The sequence below is a fragment of the Blennius ocellaris genome, assembly GCF_963422515.1.
Source record: "Blennius ocellaris genome assembly, chromosome: 11".
Taxonomy (NCBI): domain Eukaryota; kingdom Metazoa; phylum Chordata; class Actinopteri; order Blenniiformes; family Blenniidae; genus Blennius; species Blennius ocellaris.
In genome coordinates this window covers 13,529,741-13,553,918 of record NC_137660.1, presented here as the reverse complement: position 1 = coordinate 13,553,918, position 24,178 = coordinate 13,529,741, and the positions used below count along the sequence as shown (strand labels likewise).

At 40.7% G+C, this 24,178-nt stretch overlaps 1 protein-coding gene across 1 annotated transcript; it reads left to right on the top strand.

Moving 5' to 3' along the window:
• Positions 1-3,819: 3,819 nt before the first annotated feature.
• On the top strand, positions 3,820-20,264 carry alx4b (ALX homeobox 4b; the record flags this gene model as incomplete). Its single annotated transcript, XM_080504422.1, is given in 4 exon segments — positions 3,820-4,189; positions 19,304-19,323; positions 19,325-19,432; positions 19,944-20,264. Coding segments are annotated over 4 exon segments (792 nt in total). The 5' UTR covers positions 3,820-3,846.
• Between the last annotated feature and the right edge of the window lie 3,914 nt (positions 20,265-24,178).

The window sequence follows — 24,178 nt, the reverse complement described above, 5'->3', positions numbered from 1 at the left end:
CGCTTGTATGAAAAGTTCCCAGTAGCCATTGTGTGTTATAAGTGGTTAAGACCTAAATTACATTTGTTAAGATGTAAGAGCACTGCAGTGAATTTCACCATAATTTGTGGCAAGTAAAGTTCTTCTGAAAAAAAAAAAAAACAAGTCAAAATCAATTGTGATTTTCTCAGTTTTGATAAAATGAAATCCCACCCATCAGTTTTACAAATGCATTGCAGAAAACGGAGAAAATCTGAATATGTTAAATAATGACAAAATAAATAAGTGTATAGGAACTATTAAAAAAAGTTGTATTTTTAGAACAGAATCTATTTTAAGTGTGACAGAGAAAACCCTTAATGGTTAAGGACTGTGGTGGATGCAGACTAGAAGTAAATACAAGCCAAGTATTTCTCATTAAAACATTTAGTACAAAATGGGTTGTGAATTAAAAAAAATATATATTTTTTTGCTTATAAGCCCAACAGACATTGCAAGTATATTACAGGGCCGCAAACGCTGTGAGAAGGACTCAGCCTCCACACCCCCTGTTTCTTACCATAATTACTTCATATGTGACAAACACCTGAAAAGAACTTGATGCATCTTGATTAATTAATATTGAGATTTTGTTTCACTTAGAATGAGCAAAAATGAATTATATCTACAGTTCATTCTACTTATTTTGGAAGAGGCATCCTCCCGATGTAACATTAAAACTCTTAGATGGACGTAAAATAGAGGACAGTGTTTCTGCAATGTTTACTGCGGCTTCGAGGAGACGTGGCCTCTGAAAATAGACTTGCAGAAAAAAGATTGACATAGGGAGATTTAGCCAGCAGCAGTCCTGAGATTCTGCTGGTTTATGAATTCACAACATTCCTTCAGACACTAAAAAGATGTGGGACTCACAGCAAAGACATTTAAGAAAAGCTCAAATGTCACAAGTATCTCAGCTGAGTTATTCTCTCACTGACATGTACCTGCTAAATGAGCCAGTGAGTCATCTGCAAGACAAAATTAAAATGACAGTCATTGCTCCACAACTTCTCAGTGCTTCCTGAAAATGTTCCCATGCGGTACAACAACAGTATGGAAGTTTCATAGGCTACATATTTCCCATCACTCATGCATGACTTTCCCACATCCAAACTTAACATGGCAGAGACATGGCAGTGTAACCTAAAGCAACTTTTGCAGCCCCAGACTGGCTCACCACGCCTCTCACCCTAATAGCCAGAGGAGCTTTCAGGGACCCTGCTGCTGAGACACACGAGGCCCGGGCCAACATAAACCCCAGAGGCTCTGAGTAGCTGCAGTGCAGAGCCCTCGGCGGTGAATACCTGGACATGGTTCCCCTTGGAACCCAAACAGACAATTCACCATTTAGTGGAAACCTTTCAGAGAGAATATGGTGCACGGGCGATGCATATCTGTGACAGCTGAGCCTTTAGCCTGTGGCAGTGGAGTGGTTTATATTAAGGGAGTCTTGCATATACATTGTATTAAAGGAGCCATTTGGTTTCAGATTTTAGTGGCAACATATCGGTTTGATTAAATTTATTTTGATTTGTTTCTAATTTTTGCAGCGACATTTAGTGTTGAAAGAAACATAATTTGAGCTTTCAGTTTTAAAATATCTTTCTTTCTTGCAAAAAAAAGTTTATTTACTCACCCTGAATTTGCTGTGTAGTCACCCTCAGCACAATATTCTGCAAAAATATCTTTGCCTTCACAAAAGGAGAAAATTTCCCGTTATAACTTGATTTTCCCATAAAATACTAAAATCCCCCCCCCCCCCCTTGTTTTTGAAAAATGATTGAGACTGACTTCAGCATCTGACATGTTTTCATCACGATAATAATATTTACACATAGGCAGATTATAAAGTCCAGGAAGCTTTGTATTGCTCATGCATCTGCAGGATGCAGGTTCCACTTGGTGTAAACTCACAAAAGACCCCAAATATGAAACCAGAGAAGGTTAAATTGTTTAATTTCACGGCATAAAAATAACTAAATAAATGACTGGACAAAAAGCTGGAGTCGGTGGCGTTAAGCCAAAATACCAACTAATTACGTTATGATGGAAAAAACTGTTTAACCGGAGACATTAAATACAAAATAGTTAAAAGCCTCGTTACCGAATACCTGCAACTAAATCGAGTGAGACTAAAAGTCTGTCGGGCGCAGACAAGTCGCTTTGCGGCAAAATAACGGAATTCTTTAATTCACAAAAGATGACACTTTTTAGATGCACAAAGATTGTTGCTCCCGAAAAGGCCTAAGAAATAAAATGTCGAGAAAATGGGGGGGGGGGGGGGGGGGGAATCAGTGATATAAAGTTTGTGATCTCCTTAATGAATTTCCTTTTTTCTTAATGACTAAATCCTCCCGAATGACAGAGTTTAGGTGGAAGCTGCGAACACACATGTTGCATAAACAAAGCACGAGCTGCGCCTCGAGCTATATATAATGCGGCAATTATAGTTTACAAGAAATAAAGACAAAAATTTCACCCCAATATAAAACATAAGAACAGCACCGTGCGGAGATAATGATATATGAGGGGAAAAAATGACTGCCATTCTTTAAAAACGACAACTCTGTTGCTAAATGAATAACAAAACGTATATGAATAGCTCAAATCAGATTCAGTAATAATAAAATTTTATTCTTAAAATGAGTAATAAAATAACGAGAAAATCTGTTGCGTAAAATGCACTTTTTTCCCCTCATTAGTTCTACAATCACTCCCATATCTGGATAATATGCTCCAATTGAAGAATACGAGTTGACTGCAGCCCGTCAAAAGGCCGATCATGTTTCCCTTCGACCGCTTAAATCCACGTTTTATTGCCAAGATACGACGCAAACTGCCGGCGGCGCGTCATTTGTTTTTGTTATTTTTTTTGTTTTTTTGACCAAACTAATAGCGCACCAAACCAAGCGTTTGAACGGGCCTAATGGTTTGTAATTAATTCAATATCAGGAAGTAACATTCACATGGCATGAATGAGAGGATGTTTAAGAGGATGAGACTAATTCTCACCCATGTACACGAATGCAAACTCATAACTCTAACATCAGGACCTGGTAAAAGGTTTAAATGCTATTTAGAATAATAGGCGGCAGGCCCTTAAAACAAATAGCAAAAGAAAACATGTATGAAATAAGGTTAATAGTAGGGGACTTTATGCACTGTTTTTGCTCCCGAATCCTGCTCTAATCTTTATATTTAGGCAACAATATATTATAAATCCTTTACAAGGATCACAATTTAGAATTTTTTTGGGGGTTTTTTTGTTCATGAAACCGCGTGGCACATCTGGCAACAGAGGAGGACGGCTTTTAAAGTTTGATGATAAAGAATTTCTTTTTTTCCCCCCCTCCTTTAAAGTCAGATGTTAGGCCAAGCACCAGCAGGAATCAAAGCAATTATATTCAACCTCTAATTGCATTAATGTCATGTGTTGTGTCTCCCGCGTGTTTACCAAAAAAGCTGTCCCCCCTCTGAGCTTGACCTCCCTCTCTACATCTCTGCAGGCTGCATATAGCGCTGCGGCTCGGTGCGGGCCCGCTTCAGACGCTGCGTGTGCGTGTGCCAGAGACACTGCAGGCAACTGAAGCAAGGCATTTCTCTTTTACCCCGACAAACCTTCAGGGGGCTTTTAGCATTTGTTCTGTCTGCAGTCTCTGGAAAACATCTGATTCATTTTGTAACCAGTCCCAGATGCGGCTGCGTGAGAGTGTGTGTGCATGAGCGCAGGCAAGCAGCTTTGGTCAGTGCATGAGAATTTGGGGAGAATATCTGGGAAGGGGAGGGAAAGAAGAAGCGTGTGGATTTTTTTACGATAACTTTTTAGGTATGAACGCAGATACGTGCGTCTCATACTGCGATATGACATCGATGGATTCATATTATAGCACATCCACCGCGCAGGGTAGAGACCACCAGGCGAACCCTTTCAGGACTTTCGCGACCACCGAGGCGAAGTACAGCCCCACGTTCATCCCGGGCAAAGGGCAGGCTTACGGAGAGAAGTCCCGGAGTCCTTTCCAGCCGGAGTGCCAGTCATTGGATGGCGCTGAGGAGGGCACCTTCAACAAATACCAGATCTTCATGCAGCGACCGACCTGCAAAACTCCGCCCGAAGGCAGCAAGCTGCACCCGGACAGCGGACACAACGGGACGCTCATCTCTTGCTACGGTGAGTGCGCGTAAAAAGGCGCAACAGTTGATCCACACCGGGGCGCGAAGCACAGGGCAAGAAGGGGCGTTTGGAAGAAGTGAGACACGTTTACGAAGTTGGGTAAAGTATGTGTGAGCGAAGAAACACTTCAGGGGAATCTCCACTGCACTATTTCCAGCTTTTTTTCCCTTTTTTTTGATGTAACAGCGCAGCCCGATGAGAGAACATAGAGATATGACGCCCGAAAATACAGTGTGACAACGTTGTCATTTCTTTCAACAGACCACTTTACAAACTCTGATTATGAGTAATATATAGAGTGAATGCTTCAGCGCTGATTACGATGCAATAAATGCATTACACTCATCTTAGTTTCTACTTTAAGGTTGCAGTACTATAAGATTCCAGTGTATTCAGGTATTTTTCAGATTTTAAAATATTTGTTTGACCTCCTGTGTTTATTGGCCTCATGAATTTTAACTGCGTGTTAATTTTTTAAAACATTTTCTGTCACAACATCATTAAAGTTGATTAATACATTGCTGGTAAAAACCACAGCTTTTTCTGGCATACAAATGTATCCTTGCATTTACTCTAAATTATCCTTAATAGTGATCAACGCAGGTACACGTGCCAGGTATTCAAACGCCACAAGGAACCGCATTTCCATACAGAGATGCAAAAACACATAGGCATCATGTAGCAGGCTTACGAATAAAGACAAATGTCAGACAAACGAGCTACAGCCAATTCAGGATTTTACCTTATTTCTTTTAATATGAATTTGGTTTTTGGGGTCTGCAAGCTCAAACATGTTTCTGATTTGTGATGGTAAGAAGGGCAGGGCCTGGGTATTACGGGGATTCGAGCTTGGTCTGCAAGGCTTACCAGGAGAACCGTGACCAATTCATCGTTCAGGTGAATGGAGGGAATACGCAGGAAATTACAGAGAGGAGATTCATGGGCCTAAACAGTGAAATGCGTGAGCCGTCAGAGAGTGAGCCATGGTCAAATAAACAGATAACCAAATAGACAATTTCTTGGTGTGACAACCTGAATCAATTTTTTTTACACATTCTTTCATTAGACGAATCAAATCATTTTATGTCTTGGAAATGTAACTTGAGGTCCATTTGAAATAAAATTAATACTCATTTATTTTATTAGATGCTGTGGTTTATAACAAAATCAGATATACTTCTTATTAAGCATATAAACTGAATTTATTATACAGTAATTGGTCTAAAGGCTAAAATAGCTGTTAATAATAAAATCACAGAAGATGATCTGCTACATGAAGAAAAATCCTTGAGCTATAAAGTTTTACAAAGTGCTTTGAAAATTATATATTTGATCAAGCTGCAGACCATTTGACGCCCACAGTCAAATTCCAGATGTTTATCATGCTGCTTCAGAAGAAAACATCTGCTATGATCAGAAATGAACTTTGATGCACGTTCATCAAGTTGTCAGGGATCTGGGTCCGAAGAGCAGAAAACCAAACCGTGACACATTCATTGAGTGCAAAGTCACCCGTTTTCCAGACAAACAACTGGAGTGCCTCATTATTTGAATCTGTCACTTTTCATCCCTCCAACACATCCAGCACTCCTGCATTGAAGTGGATCGATTTGGCAAGTGCATTGACAGGATCATTTAAACACCGTCATTAAATACAACATGCCTCCCTCGAGGAGAGCTGTGCAATGTTATCATTGAAAATGTTGCAGCCAGATGAAGGCATCTTGGCTCTGGGGAGGATACTTTGGGGTCTTGCCAAACCCTCAGGCATCAACAGGGTTGTGTTGTTATGTGTGGTCCTCAATGGGAGATATATTGCTCAATGCTTTTGCTTTATCTCCATCATGATGACAAAAGTGTCCTCACACCCATGGGGAATTTTGTATGTGGCAATTTCTGCTACGAGTCTAATGCTGTTCACATAGCAACTCAACATTTTGTACGGGAGTAGTCACTCTAAGGGCGATATATGCAAAATACTGAATTCAACACACAGAAGACGGAGATAATTGTACCAGCATGAAAAAAGTAGTTTACATGCAAAAACTGCACTTAAAAAAAACCAAAAAAAAAAAACATAGTATATAATGTTAGTTTATGCATAAGAACACGCATTACCTGAGAATAAATATACATTAGTGTACATTCACATATTGAAATATGATAAAGCCATCAATATGTACAGTATATTGTAAAAAGAAATTGTTTGATACGACAGTGAATTTTTTTTAGCAGATGTTTGATATTCACACGTGCTTGACAGGATTACTTAAAGTTCGAGCTATTCCCTGTAATCCTGGCAATATACTGAAACGCTGCCAAAACAAATACTATCTGCTGCATTTTACAATTATGTCCCAATAAGATTCTTTTAATCAATTTATTTACAATATTATATTTGAAATATACAACAACATAAACAAGAACAATTGTCATTCAGGTTGTTTGGCTATTTTTTTTTTTTTTTATAAATTCATGCGAATCAGTGTCACTCTCCTATACCCGATTGGAGCAGTCTACCTGCACTCACAGCGATGAATGAAATAAAACCCCTGGAGGTGATCGAGCGCTGAGGAATGCAGGTCAGCACTGCAGGAGAGGTCTGCATTAATGTGAGGCAGATGTGCATTACCAGCTCCTATAGTTATTATTCATACTCCCCAAACAGCAGATCTCCAAAGCTACAGAGAGTCTCTAAGATGACAAAGTGGGGCTGGTTTACATAACCTTGCCTCAACAATACCTTGTACAAACAAGCAGAGAGTCAGAAATGGACATCCAGATTGGGTAATGATTTGAGAGGCTCAGGAGAAATTAGAGAGTTTCTGGGAATGCCGCACATGTGTGGGAATGACTGTTTACATGCATGTACTTAACTGAACTCAGTGCTGGATTTTAGTAAACTTTCAGACTTTACGTTTGGATAGATTGATTGCTTTAAAAAGTTACAAAAGTATTTGCACGCTCCATTTATGAAATTAACTATAACTGCAGGGTAAAATAAACAAAAAACTATAAATGCAACCATATAACAGTAATACTGCACTGAATGTGAATGACATCATATCAGTCAGTTCCCAGAAACAACCAAATTACATTATATGTTTATAACCCCCCCCCCCCCCCACACACACACACACACACACACACACACAACCCCAATTCTGAGCATCCTGTGATATGTAAAACATTTTCTCAGCATGCAAAAACCATAACCAAGCCCCTAAAAATACTGGCAATGCTTAAAAAGCATCCTGTCAAAATATAGTCCTCTAAATACACATTAAAAGGCTTTGGGGAACTGATGTCACAGGACATGCATGCACTGAAGACCAACACATTGTGTTAATTTGGATAAAATGCAAGCGCCACACCTGCGATCATGTCAGTGTGTGTATGTGAACCAGAATAAATTAGAATATATAATGAGTAAATGTGTGAGAGGGTGAATTCCTGACTTGTTACAGAATATGAGGAAATATGTGATTCAGGGGCAATTTACCTGCTTTAAAAAGAAAAAAAAATGCACTTCTACAACTTTGACAGTCGACACCTTGTCTTTTTAGCTGTAGGGTATCTGAATGTAAAGTTTTGGATTTGATTGAAATGTCTTTGATTATCACTTACACTTCCTGCACTCTCCCCATGTTCCCCGTGTGAGGTTCAGCCCTTTACTTGCAGGCTTCAAGGTGACCTTCTCTCGGCCTGCCTGACATCTGCACATGCCAGGATATAAAAAAACAAAAAAAAGATATAGCCCGTTGGACATTTTGCCGCTGAAGCTGTAGCTGTTGCTTTACATTTACAGGTTTTATGTGTTCATTTGTTTTCGGTACATCATTGCTATTAGTCGTGTGCACACCTGAGCAGATTCCAACGCTTCGTCTCCTCTGAATCGCCTCTTTGGGGATATTCAGAAATGATACTTTACTTTTCAAAAATTTTTTTTTTTTTTTTTTTGCTATAATCAGTTTAAAAGCAGTACAGCGGTCTCCACAATATTTCTTAAAGCTTGCCTGTGATTGAAAAGAAGTAGCATCGTGATCACGGAAGAATTCATATTGTATGAGTGTGATATTTGGAGTCTTCTGAAAAACAGCACGAGCTGTTCAAGAGTGTGTTACTTATCAGCTTGAAATCCTTGTGATTTTAATCAAATTGAATTTCTGTGCATCTGCAGTATTGATACTATAAATTAAAATCGTATTAATAAGCAAAGCAAAACGGTTATTGCTTTGAATATGTTAAGTCCTTCTTCATTGATTAATGGCTGTTGAGTCCAAATACTCTTTAGTTTTGTTTCCTTAAATAGAAGGCTTCTGTTTTCCTCCACTATTCACAACTAGTCTCCCCTCAAAATCCCATTAACCAAAACTATTCGTGTGCCCCCTTTGATATTAGGGATTGACAGCTACAGTCCAAGGTACAATAAAAGAAGGAAGGTCATGATCGTGTCAATTTCTCAGGAGATGAGGCTGAACAGAGAGACTTTTCTCTTTCCCAGGGAATCTGCATTCTTGCATGAGCTGCTGGCATAGATCTCTCCTCAGGAACATCTGGGCGCCTCCCTTCCACTGAGGCAACAACAGTCAACATCAGCTCTTAGACTGAAGAAAAAAAAACAGCCCAAAGAAAAGGCTGTCGGCAAACCCACAATGGTTGAAAACAAATAAATAAATAGTCACCTGTAACAGAATAGTCAACTTTTTCTGGTTCATGTAGAAAGTGATAAGGTAAATGCCAATGTGTTCATAATGCAGCCACATTTGAGTGCTTTTGGGGGAGCATTTCAGAGCACTCTGTTTAAAAGCATTCCCTTCCCTATTTAGTGTTTAGTCATTAACTCTTCCCCAGGTTACTAATTTATAGTGTTTCTTTTATTTGGCTTCACTTGACCCTTCCTGTCCCATTCCATAAAAACTGAGAGGGTTCCCTGTTGCTTTACAAGCAGTTAAATTACACTTTGATGTTTTCTCTCTGTTTTCAGCAGTGATTAAATTGCTGACCCTAGTAAATATCTGACCTTGGCTAACTGAAAAGGTCTGCAACTTGTCAAAGAGAAACTGGCAAATTGTGCGATCGGTCGACGTGTATTCGGGGCATTCGCGTGTACATTGTTGAATGCTGAAAGGGGAACAACGGTCAAAAAACACATTCCTGCCAATGCCCAGAAAATTCTGAGTCGACGCAGTGGAATCTTGGCTCCCGAAAGAAAGCAGTGTGTGACGGCTGTGTTCTCCAGAGCAGCGTGCATACGAGACAGCTCAGCATGCGGGAGAACTGGAAGATGTTTGTGGCCACAGATTCAGTGTGGTTAGCGTGACAGAGAGCGGAGAGATGAGTGTGGACTAGCAGACATGTTGATTAATGCAGATTCCAGAGCCAAATGTGGCGATAAAAGTTGTGCAAAACTGAGAACTCTGGTGGAAATTTTTTTCTTATTAGCCGTTTCATGACGATAGAAGAGAAAAATTGCTACCATGCTCGTGCGTGTGGGCCACAGCCAGGGGCAAGTTAGCACAAAGACTGGAAACATGATGAGTAGAGTCACTGGCATTTTGAATAGAACAAATATATACACATACAAACACTGCTAAAGTTTGCTCTGTATTGTTAGATTTCTCCTTGAATAAAACATGTGGCCAGTAATAGAGTTTAACTCCATGACCTTGCGAAGTGTGATAATAACAGATGACATTAACTGCAATTTTTCAATAAAATTAACTGCTGCTCCTAATTTGTCTCCTGAGGACTCCACTGTTTTAGTAAGAGTAGAGGGGGAAAAAAAGGCAATGCTGAGACCTGAAACAAATAGTAGATGGCAATTTGCTTGTATCCAGATCAGAGATGCAGCAGTGAAAGCTCGTCAAATAGAAGGAGTCCTCCAAAGACATAAAATGAGGACTGGGTTGGTAAAACATAAAGGAGGCAGCAGAAATCCTGTGTTCTGAGACCCTATGCTTGTCTAAAGGTAAACACTGCGGCAAATAAGATTTCAGGTTCATAGAAAGAAAAAAAAAAGAGTTAAAGTCATTCATAGAAGACTTTATGAAATGTGTTTGAGCTAAAATCAAAAGAAAATCTGGACTTAAGGGTTTGTGATTGGGGGATTGGGGGGACCGTAACATATTTGTGCACTGTAAACCCGAAGAAGCTCACAGAACTCACAACCTTTTGTGTAACAGATTACACAAGAATATTTAAGTGATGTTGTTAAATGTTCAAAGATAATATTTGAATAATTAATTTTATGTTAACTTAAAACACTTAACATCACTTAAATATTCTTGTATAATATGTTACACAAAAAGTATTGAGTTCTGTGAGCTTCTTCCGGTATACAGTGTACTGGTCCAACCAAATAAATATTAATATTGGTTACGTGTGGCCAATGAAGTACATTGAGTTTGACTTGGTTTGAAATAACTTTAAGCACAAAGATGAAATTGTGTACAATGTATAGTAAATGTCACAAAATCATGTTATGAGTTTTGTGTTTCTTTGTATGTGTCTGTCGGTTTGTTTTGTCACATTTGGAGGCAGCCTTCCTTGTCGTTTCCATCTGTTTATGTTAGCTTTCACTGCATAGACGTATTGGTGCCGATCATTCGAACAACAAACTACAATCAGATAACAAATCGGGGTGTTTCCCCACATGGTTCGTAAATAGATGCCTTTGTGACTGTCAGTGATGAGATCGAGAGACTGAAACACTTCCACGCACTCTCTCCACATCCCCTCATCTGTGTGCTCAGCTTCAGCCTAACAGGATATGTGCCTTGCTCAAGGGCATACTTGCATTTTCTCTCACAAATGCAAATAGCAGGCAGGAACTTGGAGTTCACTTGCTGTACTTCTCCGACATTGCAGTCGTGCTCGTGCCCGGGGGCAGAGTGAAATTATTGCACAGTACTACAGCATAAGAGGCCAGTGAAGGGACTGGTGATGTCAGAACATCTGCCTGTATGGAGACTATAAAAAGGTCTGACAGGTAGGCCATAGTGATATGAGGTCGTGAACTCCATCTGGCCACGCTGTGTTGTTCCATTAGTGTCTCGGTCAGGGCAGTCATGACCCAGAGAGCTGGGGAGGGCTGCTGCAGCTTTGAGCCAATGACTATTGACATCTCATTGTGGGACATGCTAGCCAAAGGCGTAGTAATCCAAAAAAACAAACATGCATGTTGCAGACAGCCGCCGCCTAACTTCATCACTCTGAAACTATTCAGTCATACTGAAGGACTCGGCTGTGGGACGTTAAGAGTGCCACAAGGTATGACGTTCCTTTTCAGCTTTCCGAGAATGACAGGAGACCTTTGGTTTTATTTCTTATTGCAAAAACACCAAGTGACAAAGTCAAATGCTTGCACACAAGCACATAACTATTAGATTAATCATCCTGAACTAGCAGACGCAGAGACAAATGTTGAAGGACTTAAGTAATGCCAGTGTTGCTTAAGACACAAGTCTGTTTATATGGAGAAAAACCATTATGTGCTGGTTTCAGACCAATACAGTGTGGAGAGGGAGCTCTCCGTGCCCATTTGCAGGAAAGCCAAACAGAGGCTGACCGAGCACAGTGTTCTCAGTGGCCCACAACCAGAGCCCTTCAGCTTATTTATTCACACGGCTGTTTGTTTATTGAAGGAAAAGGGACAGCTTTCTTCATCTCCTAAAAGGAAACAAAAAAGCCAACGTGCACTGACAGAAACAGAGTAGGGTCTGTCACAAAATGGACGCTCTCGAAATTAAAGGTGACAAACACAATGTTGTTTACATGCGAGTCGGGTAAGGATGTGGGGGTGAGCCTACTCGCCCCCCGTGCACAAGGCTCACCATACATCGCTCGAGATGGAGCAGATTTTGTGCGTCTCGGGTTTCAGGTGGCGTGATTGAGAGATGTGAGGGAGCGGGCCTCGAAAGTTGTGTCACGGGTCACACCAATGCATAGTGACATTCCTTTCAAACAAAAAAAAACCCAACAAAAAAAAACCCCGTCTCTGCTCTGTGACATTTAAACCACAGAGAAGGCCTTTGAACTTTAAAATAAAGCATCACAGAGATGATGTAAGTTCAAAGTAAATGTCGCATTTGCGATGATGCTGTAATGTGATGATGAGCAGATACAATTGCTGGATTTAACGAGATGCATGGTGGTTTCATTCAGCCACATTTCAAAGGAAGTACTGCTCCGCCAAAAATTCCAATTAGACAGCAGTGACTATGATTATAGGTCTACTACTGACAACATGTGGCACTTTTTATTCAACTTTAAAATGGTCAGGAAGTTGGTTGTAGTTGCTTGTTTGCAAATCATATTATTACAGTGATAATGTGAATTGTACTGCATGTGAAGCCACGTTAATTAAAATGTTACGGTACCGATTTTGGATTGTAATAAGCATGATCTAAGTTTACTCAGATGCTTTTCATCATAAACAATTTAGTGTGAAAATCTCTTGTGCGTTTAATGAGGTTTCTTGGCAATGCCACCAATTTATATTACAGATTTAATGCGCACTTTACAAATAAGGGGAACCAGTGTTATGGTACATTTGGCAATTCAGCACCAACTAAAATATCCCTGCAAGGTTTAAAAAAAAAAAAAAAATCAATGGTACATACTGAAACCCTGGAGTCTGCATTTCAATAATCCTTTTCAATCATCTTTCACAAGAAAACACAGTTTTCAGGCTCAATATGCATAATATGGCATATTTTGTGGTTGTTTTAAATCAGTATAGCAAAAATGTATGCGAAAAAACCCTCATTAATAGTGCTAAACAATATATCGCTGATGTATCATTATCACAAATATACGTATTGCGGAAGACTGGCTAGTCCTGCAATACAAAATAACAGCGAAGGACAGTGAGATAATTGTGATAAAAAAAAGTATGGCAATTGCCTGATAAAATTTTGTATTCAATTGACTAAGCTACACTTGTTTCAAACTTTGTACGTGCATTCGAAAGCACGAGAAATCAAGAAATGATAAAGAAAGCACAATAAAACTATGTCAACAGATTGGCAAATTCATTCTAAAAGAAACTGTGAAAACTAACATTTTGCATCACCCGCAACCTTTCTTTGTCTTCTCAATACAGGAAAAGACAACAGCGGCCTGCCTGAGTCTGAGATGCCGCCGAGCGTAGACCCTCCAGGGATGGAAAGCAGTTACCTGAACCTGAAGGAAACCGGTGTGAAGGGACAGAGCGACCGCACGGGTTCAGATCTTTCAAGCCCTCTGGACAAAAGTGAGGCAGAGAGCAACAAAGGCAAGAAGAGGCGCAATCGCACCACGTTCACCAGCTACCAACTGGAGGAGCTAGAAAAGGTTTTCCAGAAGACGCACTACCCTGACGTGTATGCCCGCGAGCAGCTGGCACTGAGGACAGACCTGACGGAGGCTCGGGTACAGGTGAGAGGACGATCTTGCGACACATGAAAAAATCTATCTCTACTTAGATGAGACAATAAGCACCTCGGTTTATGTGATAAGATGAGCCGTTGTCATCTCAGAGAACAGTTATGATCTGACATCTTTAACAGCAGGATTTGTCAACAGGTTACTTAAAATCATAATGCTCTCATATTACAGCACAGAAACTATTTAAAAATGTAGGTGAATATCCCCAGTGCAGGAGTTAGTTTTTTTAAAATTATATTTGTGAATATTATATACTACAAAAGAAAAACAGATTTAGAGCAGTTTTTACAATAGGTCGGGTAAAAATGCCATTTTGGTCAAGGTTCAGGCAGCTTCATCATCGTTGGAGGTAAAGAGCCCACATTCAAGAGAAATATTCATCCAATCTCTTAGTTCTGGTTTGAGCTCTCATTAATTTGAATTCTTGTTTTCATTTTGTATTACCAGTTGAGCACTGCTTTACAGCATCTCATTGTTTCTTTAACGATCTTGAATAAATATTCTACTGTAGTTAAGATTCTGAAACGATGACGCTCGTGGTGTCAACCTCCAAAGAGAACAGCCGTCCTGTGCGAGTCGTGTCCCGAGATCCCATCCACCGAACAGTGTTATCATTTGAAAGTAACCCTGTTGTGTTTTGAGGCACTTGCTGACAAGGCTGATGTTGCCATTTCTTCTTGGGAGGACAATTTCCATGTGTTGTGTTGCATGAGCACAGTTGTTCATGTTTGAATGCTAATGATCATCCAGGGAGCTGGAGAGAGCTGGGAGAGTTGAGACTGGCATGCTGACAAAGATTGTTCCAAAGTACAGACAGCAGGGCCTATTGTTCTCCATCTCTCTTTCTGCCTGCCAGTTTTAGATCAGAGTGGGATGGGTCGGACTGAAGGAATACTCTGCTCTTAGCACTTACATGGTGCAGACTCTGCTGGAGGGTCAGAGGCCAAGGGTTTCTGCACAGCACTACCATGTTCAAACTACTTCGCTGCTACACTCTGGAGGTAGGGGGAGAAAACACATGGAAAACCATCAAAGCTCTTTGGCATGGATATAAAAAAACACTCCGAGATGCCAGCTTCAATTTCCATGCATAGTCCGAGACATAGTCAGGGGCAGAGAACCTGGTCGGGTCCTTGTGGTGGTACAGTAAAATAAGTGCATTCATGTTGCGTTCACACAGACCCATCTATTCCCCAGATGAATATAATTAACTTTTTCATCTGACAGGCACACAGCAGACTCTGTTGAGTCACTGTGAGGTTTGACCCAAACTTCTAAAATCAGACCCTAAATATGCACGCAATCAAGACTAAACCCCACAATTTTAACTGAAGGTCCATCCAGACAAAGTCCAGGGATGTGCAATTGTTGAATACCAAGGGGTACTCGAAGCTTGGCAAACGACAGAGAATCTTTTTCATCTCCCAAGCAACAGCAGTTGAAATTCAAAGTGCAGATGTTTTTTGCCAAAATACCAATGTCAAGGTCCAACAGATTCATCTTCAGTTTGATGGTAAATGTCTTCATAAAGGCAGGCTGCAGTTTTCCATAATCACGTCTGTGAGTTCTGCTGCCGCTAGTTTATTTAGTACAATTAGCTCTCAACCTCAGACTTGAACTTCACCACACTGCCTACTTTTTGTAGAGAAGGAGGAGGAGGGTTGTGTGTGAGTGACTGCTGAGGCAGTCCATCAATTCCAATGGTCTTGGATGACAGAGATGAGGTGAGACGGCTGGACTTCAAAGTTGCTTTTGGAGTTGTGCACCCTGCCCTCCCTCTCTCCCTCTTCCTCTCTCTCTCTCTCTTTGCATGCTGGCTCCGGAGCATAAATAAAGCTTTTTAATGGCTCTGTAAGCTGCATTTTGCTGTCAGCGTCTTTAGCAATTACTGTATCACCGCCAAGCACTTTGAGCTCCAAGAGCTATGAGCCACCTTCTCTGCAGATGTCTGCTAAATAAAACAAACACAAGTGAGTGTTTACAGTTGGTACAACCATTCTTTTGGGCATCACACACACAGAATGAGCTACCATAGTTCATTATGATAAAATACTTTCTTTGGATTGATGCAAATTGGAAATCTGCTCGTGCAAAGACAACGTTGACCTCCGTTTCTAAAAAATGCAGTTGGGGAATAAGAGACTCGGAGCAACAAAGGACACATCTGACTTCATAATGTTCCCCGAATTATCTCTCTGCCAAACTATTTGGCTTGGGTCTCGTTCTTACTGCCGTTCAAAGAAAAGCTACGGAGAGCGAACCCTCTGTGAAGCATTACACACGCAGGATCCAGAAACCAAGACGGGAGGGGGATTGTCTACCAAGACGTGTGTTGTCTGCTTGTAAATAAGAAAGAAAGTTCCAATAAGTGTTGAGAGAATCCAGGTCAAAGTGATTTTGTTGGAGAGAAGTTTTGAAATCTGTATTTAACACGGCATGTAAACACATGCGTGTTGTCTGTGCGTTTCCTGTGCGCGTACGTGGATGCCTGGTCCGCCGCTCTCGTCTGCACGCCTCCCAAAGGTCAGAGGGGTTAGCTGCGGAAAGCCGAGGGCTTAGGCGTCAGGAAATTAAACATGAAATGAAAACAAGCTCCAGTTTGAACATTCTCCCATCTCACTTTCCAATATCCCCACTTCCCCTCACCGACTTGAAAGGGAGGAGGGAGGAGTGAAATATGGAGAGAGGGGCTGGTGTTGGGGGTGGGGGAGACGAAGGGCAGAGGAAGATGAGGAGTCGGAGTACGCCCATGAGATTAGGATGATGAGGAGGAAAGTTATCTGAAGTTATCGCGATCCTTCCCAATCAAGATGATAAACTTTAGATTTTAAGAAGGATATGCAGCTTTGGAAAACTTCTGATTTTGAACTGAACCTCAGACTTCTACTGCCGTTATAAGTTTACAGATGTAGTAATAATCATAATAGTAATAATAATAGTACAGTGTCTATCTGACAGCTTCCTTTTTCAGGGGTCACCACAGCAAGTCACTGCAATGTGGACTATACACTTGGCAAGTTTTTACATAGTTTCCTGCCTCAACAGGGATTTGAACCACCCCCACCCCCACCACCACCAACCCACCAACCCCCCACTTGATGCATGTTTTAAACCATTCAAAAGGAATATTGATCATTGTCAAATGAACTGAAGCTGAACCAACCACATGAGGCCGTAATTCATACCAGCTTACATTTTTTTTCTGCCCAAAGAAAAAGAGACATACTGTAACTTAGTCGAATAAATAGGTGAAAACTTTCATCACAGGAGACACACAATGTTTCATCCATATGGTCAGAGGAGTCTTTAAAGCATTTGAAATTCTTCCAAATGTTAACACACATGAAAATGACTTTGTGGGATTTTAAAAGCAACTCAGTATAAGCATCTTTTTTTTTTTTTAAGGATTGTGTCCTCAGTTTGAGGAGTTAATATATAAGAGGGACCAGGAGTTTCTTTAACCTCCAACAAACAATAATAGCCCAAGAACTCATTAGAAACCAGAGTTGTAATGGCAAGTAAGCCTCACATCTCTCAATACAAGCAGTGCCTTTTGTTTTGGGGACTATATTTAGAAATCTGCAATGTTATGAGGGTATGTAATCAAAGAGCCACTAAATTTAAGACACAGCAAACCTTAAGCAATAATAGACTCCAAATCCTCGAGAGGGGTATTACATAGACCCATGGCCCTCCTAAAAACATATGATATAATTCAAAGGGCAACCACCCTTCACCTTGACATTGGGGTCAAACAACAACCTCAGATATCAGCTTACTTCTTTGCAAGGCAGAGTCGTCCTTTAATCCTTCCAGCTGACCTGAGGAATGTTGGAGTCAGACGACATGTCTTTACGTCAGCTTCTCCGCAAAAATACAATACCTATATGTACCGCATATGGTCTTCTCTTTGATGATGAAGCGAGTAGTTCAAGCAATGATGACAGATTTGTGTGCGTTTTGGATAACTCCTAGCTGATCCGACGTCGTTTGATAAAAATCCACTCCTGATTCATCAGAAAAACCAGATGACAATCAGGATGGAGGTAGTATAAACCGCAAACCCAATAATGTCACATCTTTGTACAACACAGCTCAGTTTTGTCACACAACCGCAATGTGTTTATCTCGACTAAGAGGGATGGTGAGAGTGAGAGACAAAAGGAGGGATTTGAAGAGGATGACTGAGGGGAAATTGCATGTCAGGGACTGTGAAACCCACAAGCTGATTGGGCTGGGAATCAAGCAACAATCCAAGTTCAAACCCCTGTGTCAAAGTGGGAGCGCTTTCTTTTTCTCTTTGAAGAAGTTTCTCTCTTGGGAGGATAAGATTCAAACAACCAACAAATAGACACAGATAAACAACTGTAGACTCCCAGTGTGCTCCTCCGCTTTTCTATTCTCTTACAGGGATGATGTGAGAAAATCCTCTGGAAAATACTAAAACATATCAAAGAAGAGCAGGAAGCCAAAACTGTGAAGAAATAAATGGGAAACTCCTACTAAATTCCATGCAGTTGGACATAGCATAGTAGTACACGTCAATGTAAAAATGCTGGATTTAGCCTTGTGCTAAATCTGACATATTTACGGTCACCTTGTGAAGGGATGGCTTGTTCATTAAAATGCACTGTCCTGTCCAAATAAACAAATAAATGAAATAAATGAAAATGCATTCACTAATTACTGTAATATTGTAGTGGACTGGAAAACTGTCCAGGTTCCTTTTTACTCCATTTCAACCGGTAGCTTATAAGTCCCGAGAGTCTGAACAAGAATTCTCAATACTTTCATTACAATGATCAGAAAGATGGAAAAAAAAATGGGTCTTTCATTTAAAAAAAAAAGAAAAAAAAAAGCCTTGTTGAGTTCTTTCTGGCTGCAACCATTTTAACTCGTTGCCCACTTTCTTTCATATTCCTTTTCTACTCTCCAGTCTTGTTTTTCCCTAATGCCTGCCATGGTTGAGGAGGAGTGGGCTCAGTAGCCTGCACTTGGTCTGTCAGCAGGTTACTGAAAACACACCCATTCTCAAAAGCAGTATGTCTCTCAATCTCAGGAAGAGAACGCACCCAGAAAAAAACCTACTTTCACGTGCCACAATCAATACTTAATAAACGCGAAGACGCTGGCAAGCATATCTACACTTGGTCAAACGTTCTGCATTCATTTCACGGATTATACAGAGGGATTCCCCATTGTATCCCACTGTGCTGACATGTGGGAGAGAGCACACCTTTCTCACAGTGATTTATGAAAGGTTACAGGCCCAGATGTGGATCTGTCGACGCTGGCAGCCTGAAGGGAGGCAGACGCCTGTGTATCAAAGGGAGGAGCTGAAACATGTAGCACCAGGGGAGACTCACTATTTTCACATCAATAGCTCAGTGTGGACGGCACTTTAAAGGCACGTCAACTCTTAAAACTGGGGCATTGACTTTCATGTGCACCAGAATTTATTTGCCCCCTGTATCTTCAGTTTATGTGGTACCGTTTCTTACCTTGTCTTGCCTAGCAGAAGGATGAGTAAATTTTCTGCACTCGGTGGGGTGGGTTGGGGGGTGGGGGTGCACGCGATGTGAGAGTTTTGATAGCCGCGTTTGTAAACGATATTCACGTTTTGTTTGAGAGTGGCTGGTCTGCATTATGAAGCACTCTCCTGACGGGCTGCTTTCTTTGCAGGTGTGGTTCCAGAACCGCCGAGCCAAGTGGAGGAAGAGAGAGCGATTTGGCCAGATGCAACAGGTCCGCACGCACTTCTCTACTGCTTACGAGCTGCCTTTACTCACTCGGCCCGAGAACTATGCACAGGTAAAAAAAAAGAAAAAAGAAAAAAGAAAAACGACTCACTGAACACTACACTATAACCATGATCCGAATCATAAAGCCTTGCAGTACAGTCAAAAAACGAGGCTTAGAAATAAACATTAGCAGAAATGTTTGGCTTACACAGCCTCACCTACAAGCAAACGACTCGTGTCTGGCCACTTGATGACAAATTTTCACTTGCTGAGCTCTGTTTATTTCTTCAACTCTTCTGGAGATAAATCAATTGGCTCTTTGATGGATGAAGTCATCCTAATCTAAATTTGCTAGCCTATGACAGTGTCTATCTGTCATTTGGTGGCGAGTAAATAGTATAAAATTGGCCTTTAAGGGCAGAGCTTTTTGGCTAAAACCACATAACAATACGATTGTAAAATTCCATATTGGGGCAGTGCCAGTGACCCTTCATGGTAACAATACAGCATCGAGAGTTGATTCTTGCCATTCACGTCAATTGTAGTTATGTAGGGTAAAAACATCTGCTCTTTTTCTCCAGATCCAGAACCCTTCATGGATCGGGAGCAGCAGTGGAGCATCTCCGGTGCCTGGTTGCGTTGTGCCTTGTGACTCTGTTCCCTCGTGCATGCCCCCTCACCCTCATGGTCCTGGAGGCGTCTCCGACTTCCTGGGCGTGCCGAGTCCAGGAAGTAGCCACATGGGACAGACGCATATGGGCAGCCTGTTTGGGGGTGCCGGGATGGGCGGGGGAATCAACGGCTATGATCTCAATGTTGATCCAGACCGCAAGTCATCCAGCATAGCTGCACTGCGTATGAAGGCCAAAGAACACAGTGCAGCCATCTCCTGGGCTACATGATGTCCCAACCCAGTCTCACCCACCACCATATGGCCTCTTCTCTGGAGCAGCCATCAGCAAGCACTACAGGGGAGGAGTTTTTCTTTTTTTTTGTTTCCTGACAGCACTAATGATAACACAGGTCAAATGAACAGGGAGAGACGGCAGAGATAACAGAGGCCATTACAGCGGCCAACACAACCGAGATAACAGTGACTTTGACAATCAGCAGGAGCTGAAAATGAGAACTACAGAGGTGTGACTTGGATGCTGTTTTTATCCTTGATCTCTCAGGTCTCCTAGAAATATGGGTTTTGCACCCCAACGAGCTGGGTGATATTCATATGCAAAATAAAGCAAAAAATAACAAACTCAAAACAATATAGCAATAGTGGTTTACAAAGTATCCTCACCAAACGTATAAAGTGCCAAATCCAGCTTCATGATCTTAATTCTAAATAAACTGAGCTTGATTCCTTCATTACAGAACCCATCCTACCATAAGCTGTTTATTCAATTTTTTTTTTTTTTTTTTTTAAGACTGACACTTTACACTCATCTCTTAGACTGTACAAATATGTTTGAGTACATTTTTGATTAAGTGAATTTCCATTTAGCAGGCTACATGTTTTTTTTTCTCTATTTTTAGATCACAGCAGGCAAAGTTAAATCACAAACTGAATACATACAATCCCGACCTGTCTTGGGTAGTTCATGTCTCTGTAAAGGAGGACAGACATTTAAAGTAATAAATCAACAATGTCTAATTGAGCGAGAGCAGATATGGCTTGCCAATTTAGTCTGGGTGGAGGGCAGGGATTGGATTGGCAATCATTTCAAACCAACTTGTCATTTCCTCTCCCAGGGCAGCCTCCACAGGTTCCCCCACTAGGCCGAGGCCTCAGGTTACAGGAAACGGTGTCGCCAGTGGCAGACGAGGCACTGCAATGCACAGCAGCAGCCTTCAACACCAACTTATCACGCCAGCTTCAATCAGCAACCGACAGGGATAGACGCACTTAATTAGCATCAAAGTGAGCCGCGCAGTCCTGTGAACACCGCAGTGCATTGAAATGTTCACGGTGAGAACACACGGCACACATGCCGAAATAATCACCTCACCGCTACGCAAGGCTTCAGGAGACATGATTCTTGGTTTCATAGCTTTCTTAAAGAACCCGTCACATGCCAGAGACTGCAGGCCAAACCAGTGCACCCCCCCCCCCAGGAGCTTTTTCTAATGTTTGTGTAATGTGATGACATTAGACCTGGACTGAAGGAATGTGGTGAACATGTCCAGTGATTGCAGGGGTATCTGTGAAGGCTACCCTGCTGGAATATGCTTGTCACCAGAGCTGGGCTCAAGGCTCGGTTCCAAAGACAGGCTTCATTACTCTTTTGGTTGATCCCTTTCTGATGGCTGCTGGACCATGTATCTGCTTTCTTTCCTCTATATGGATGAGGAAGAAAAACTCAATGTGACATTTACAAATGTCTTATTCAAGTTATTGTGACGCAAGACCAAAAAAAAAAAAAAAAAAAAAAAAGGAAGTTAAGCTGTGTAGTGGGTAATTTTGCTTGATAAATATACCAAAAATGACTTTATGCCTATAATTGTGGATTTATTGTTGGAGATCTGTTTGAGAGTTCTGCATTGTTGAAATGATCTATTATTTAAGCCGCAGCAAAAAAATTCTTAAAGTTTTTGGTTTAAAGGCCAAGGCCATTTAATTAACTAATTTAATTAACATTCAAAGCTTCTTCAGTGGGAACATTTCATGTTTTAATAAAGGCAGGTTCCATTAACTATTTACTTTCACATTTGTCACATGGGGTTTATTGAACATATTTAACCCAAACTTAATATTGGAAAAGACCAAGGCCTTTTATTTCACTCATTTGCAAAAGCATAACCTTTAATAATGTCGAGACAAAACAGAATGTGACTAGAATTAAATCTTCACGTGTGGCTGGATTCCTACTTTGAGTTGACTGTGTGTCTGTGGTCCTCCTTCAGTGCTCCACTGCTCTGCAGCTCCGTCCATGTTGATACTACTGAAATAAAGCAATTGAAATTCATTGTTAAATTTTCATGTTATGTGAATGTGAACAATATAAGTCATATTGTTCTCTTGCTTGTACATTTGTTTTGCTAATTTGTCAAATAAAGGACCTCCAGAGTTGAACAAATGAAGTATTACAGTAATATTGCCAAGAAACATAAAATGATGTTCTGTGTATTATTCTCTAAAGTTACTCTGGACTTCTAAATATGTTTTCTAATTTTTTATGGCTTCAAGCAACTTTTTCTTTGTATATTAATCAAACATTTTTTTCTTCTGATTGTGCCAATTCAATAAGTTATTGCACTTAAGGTGTTGAAGAAAAGTTTTTTAATTTTTAATTTTATTTCCATTATACGTGACTCTGCGAGGACTTCAGTCTCTTTCGGAGGAGAGAAGACAGAGGCCTTTGTGTCCCAGCAGTCAAAAACTGTCCCTGAAGCTTGTTGACATTTACCACCATTAACAGCATCACTCAAAGTCGCTCAGGGTGCCGGACATTTGTTTGTACAGAGAAACTTTTCTGTTGTGGTTTTTCTTGATGATGGTTTTTGAAGTGAATTTGAAATAAATTGATCTCCAATGGCTGAATGGGTACGGACAGTTCTTTTGTCAGTGAGACCAGCAACCTAGTTCATCAATTATTTCCTAACTTAAGCTGACTTCTAATGCTTGAAGTTAACTAAAAAAGATAGTTTATTTTTTGTGATCAATGGTACAAAAATTCAAATATTTTGCAATAACTGCACCGTGACTCATGATCACCAGTTAATCCAACCATATGCTGATTTTGAGGTGTTTTCATTGTTTTGGAGAGAAAGTAATGGAGGCTCAATCCCCTTTCTGTTGAACTCAAACCATTTCAGGGACCCATAACTACAGTTTTGCTACAGTGTTAACTCTGTGTGTGTGTGTGTGTGTGTGTGTGTGTGTGTGTGTGTGTGTGTGTGTGTGTGTGTGTGTGTGTGTGTGTGTGTGTGTGTGTGTGTGTGTGTGTGTGTGTGTGTGTGTGTGTGTGTGTGTGTATATGATGGTAATTTTTCTTTGAACATCTGGAGCCGGCTGCGGCTCAGTGGTCATTTCCCAATCGGAAGGTTGCAGGTTTGATTCCAAATATCCCTCGATCCACATGTGGAAGTGGCCTTGATCTGACTGATCCCATTGGATGGAACGAGTGCATTGCATGGCAGCCACAGCCATTGGACTTAAGAATTTCCCTTTGGGATTAATAAAGTATTTTTATTCATAGTCAAAGAGTTTGGGCAAGAGAGAAACTTCACCTCTGTCACATACGCCCTTTTTGTTACTGACTTTTAATATTGTGACTGACAGAAAGCTAGAAAAGCAGCATAAACGATCTTAGATAATATTTTTGTGAAACTATACTTAAAAATCAGACAATGAATAATTGATGACAGAGATTGTGCAGGCAATATATACGGCTGAATCATCAATATTTGGCCTGTAAATAACACACATTTTTGTCAATGTGGATTAGAAGCAGACATGAGTCTATATGCGATTGACACCACTGAATTTGTTTACGGACTTTAAAAAAAAAATCCTATTGACACATTGCTTCCAAAATAACACTGTACACAGAAAGTGCTTTCAGACACTGTCTGGGAAAGTTACTGTTTCTGGTCAACAAACAGTCTGACACCCAAGCAAACGTAAAACCAAAATGTTAAATTTTTATAGATTGGAACAAAAAAGAAAATGTTGTGTTGATCAGGGATTTCCAAGACTTCTTGGTGGTCTGGATTTGAAGAATGTTAGTCTCTTACGCAAAGCCAAGCATAAATTGATAATTAGTTTTTTTTTTCAAATTAGTGCAAGTAGTTGGGTAAACAATTCATTCCACTCAGTTTT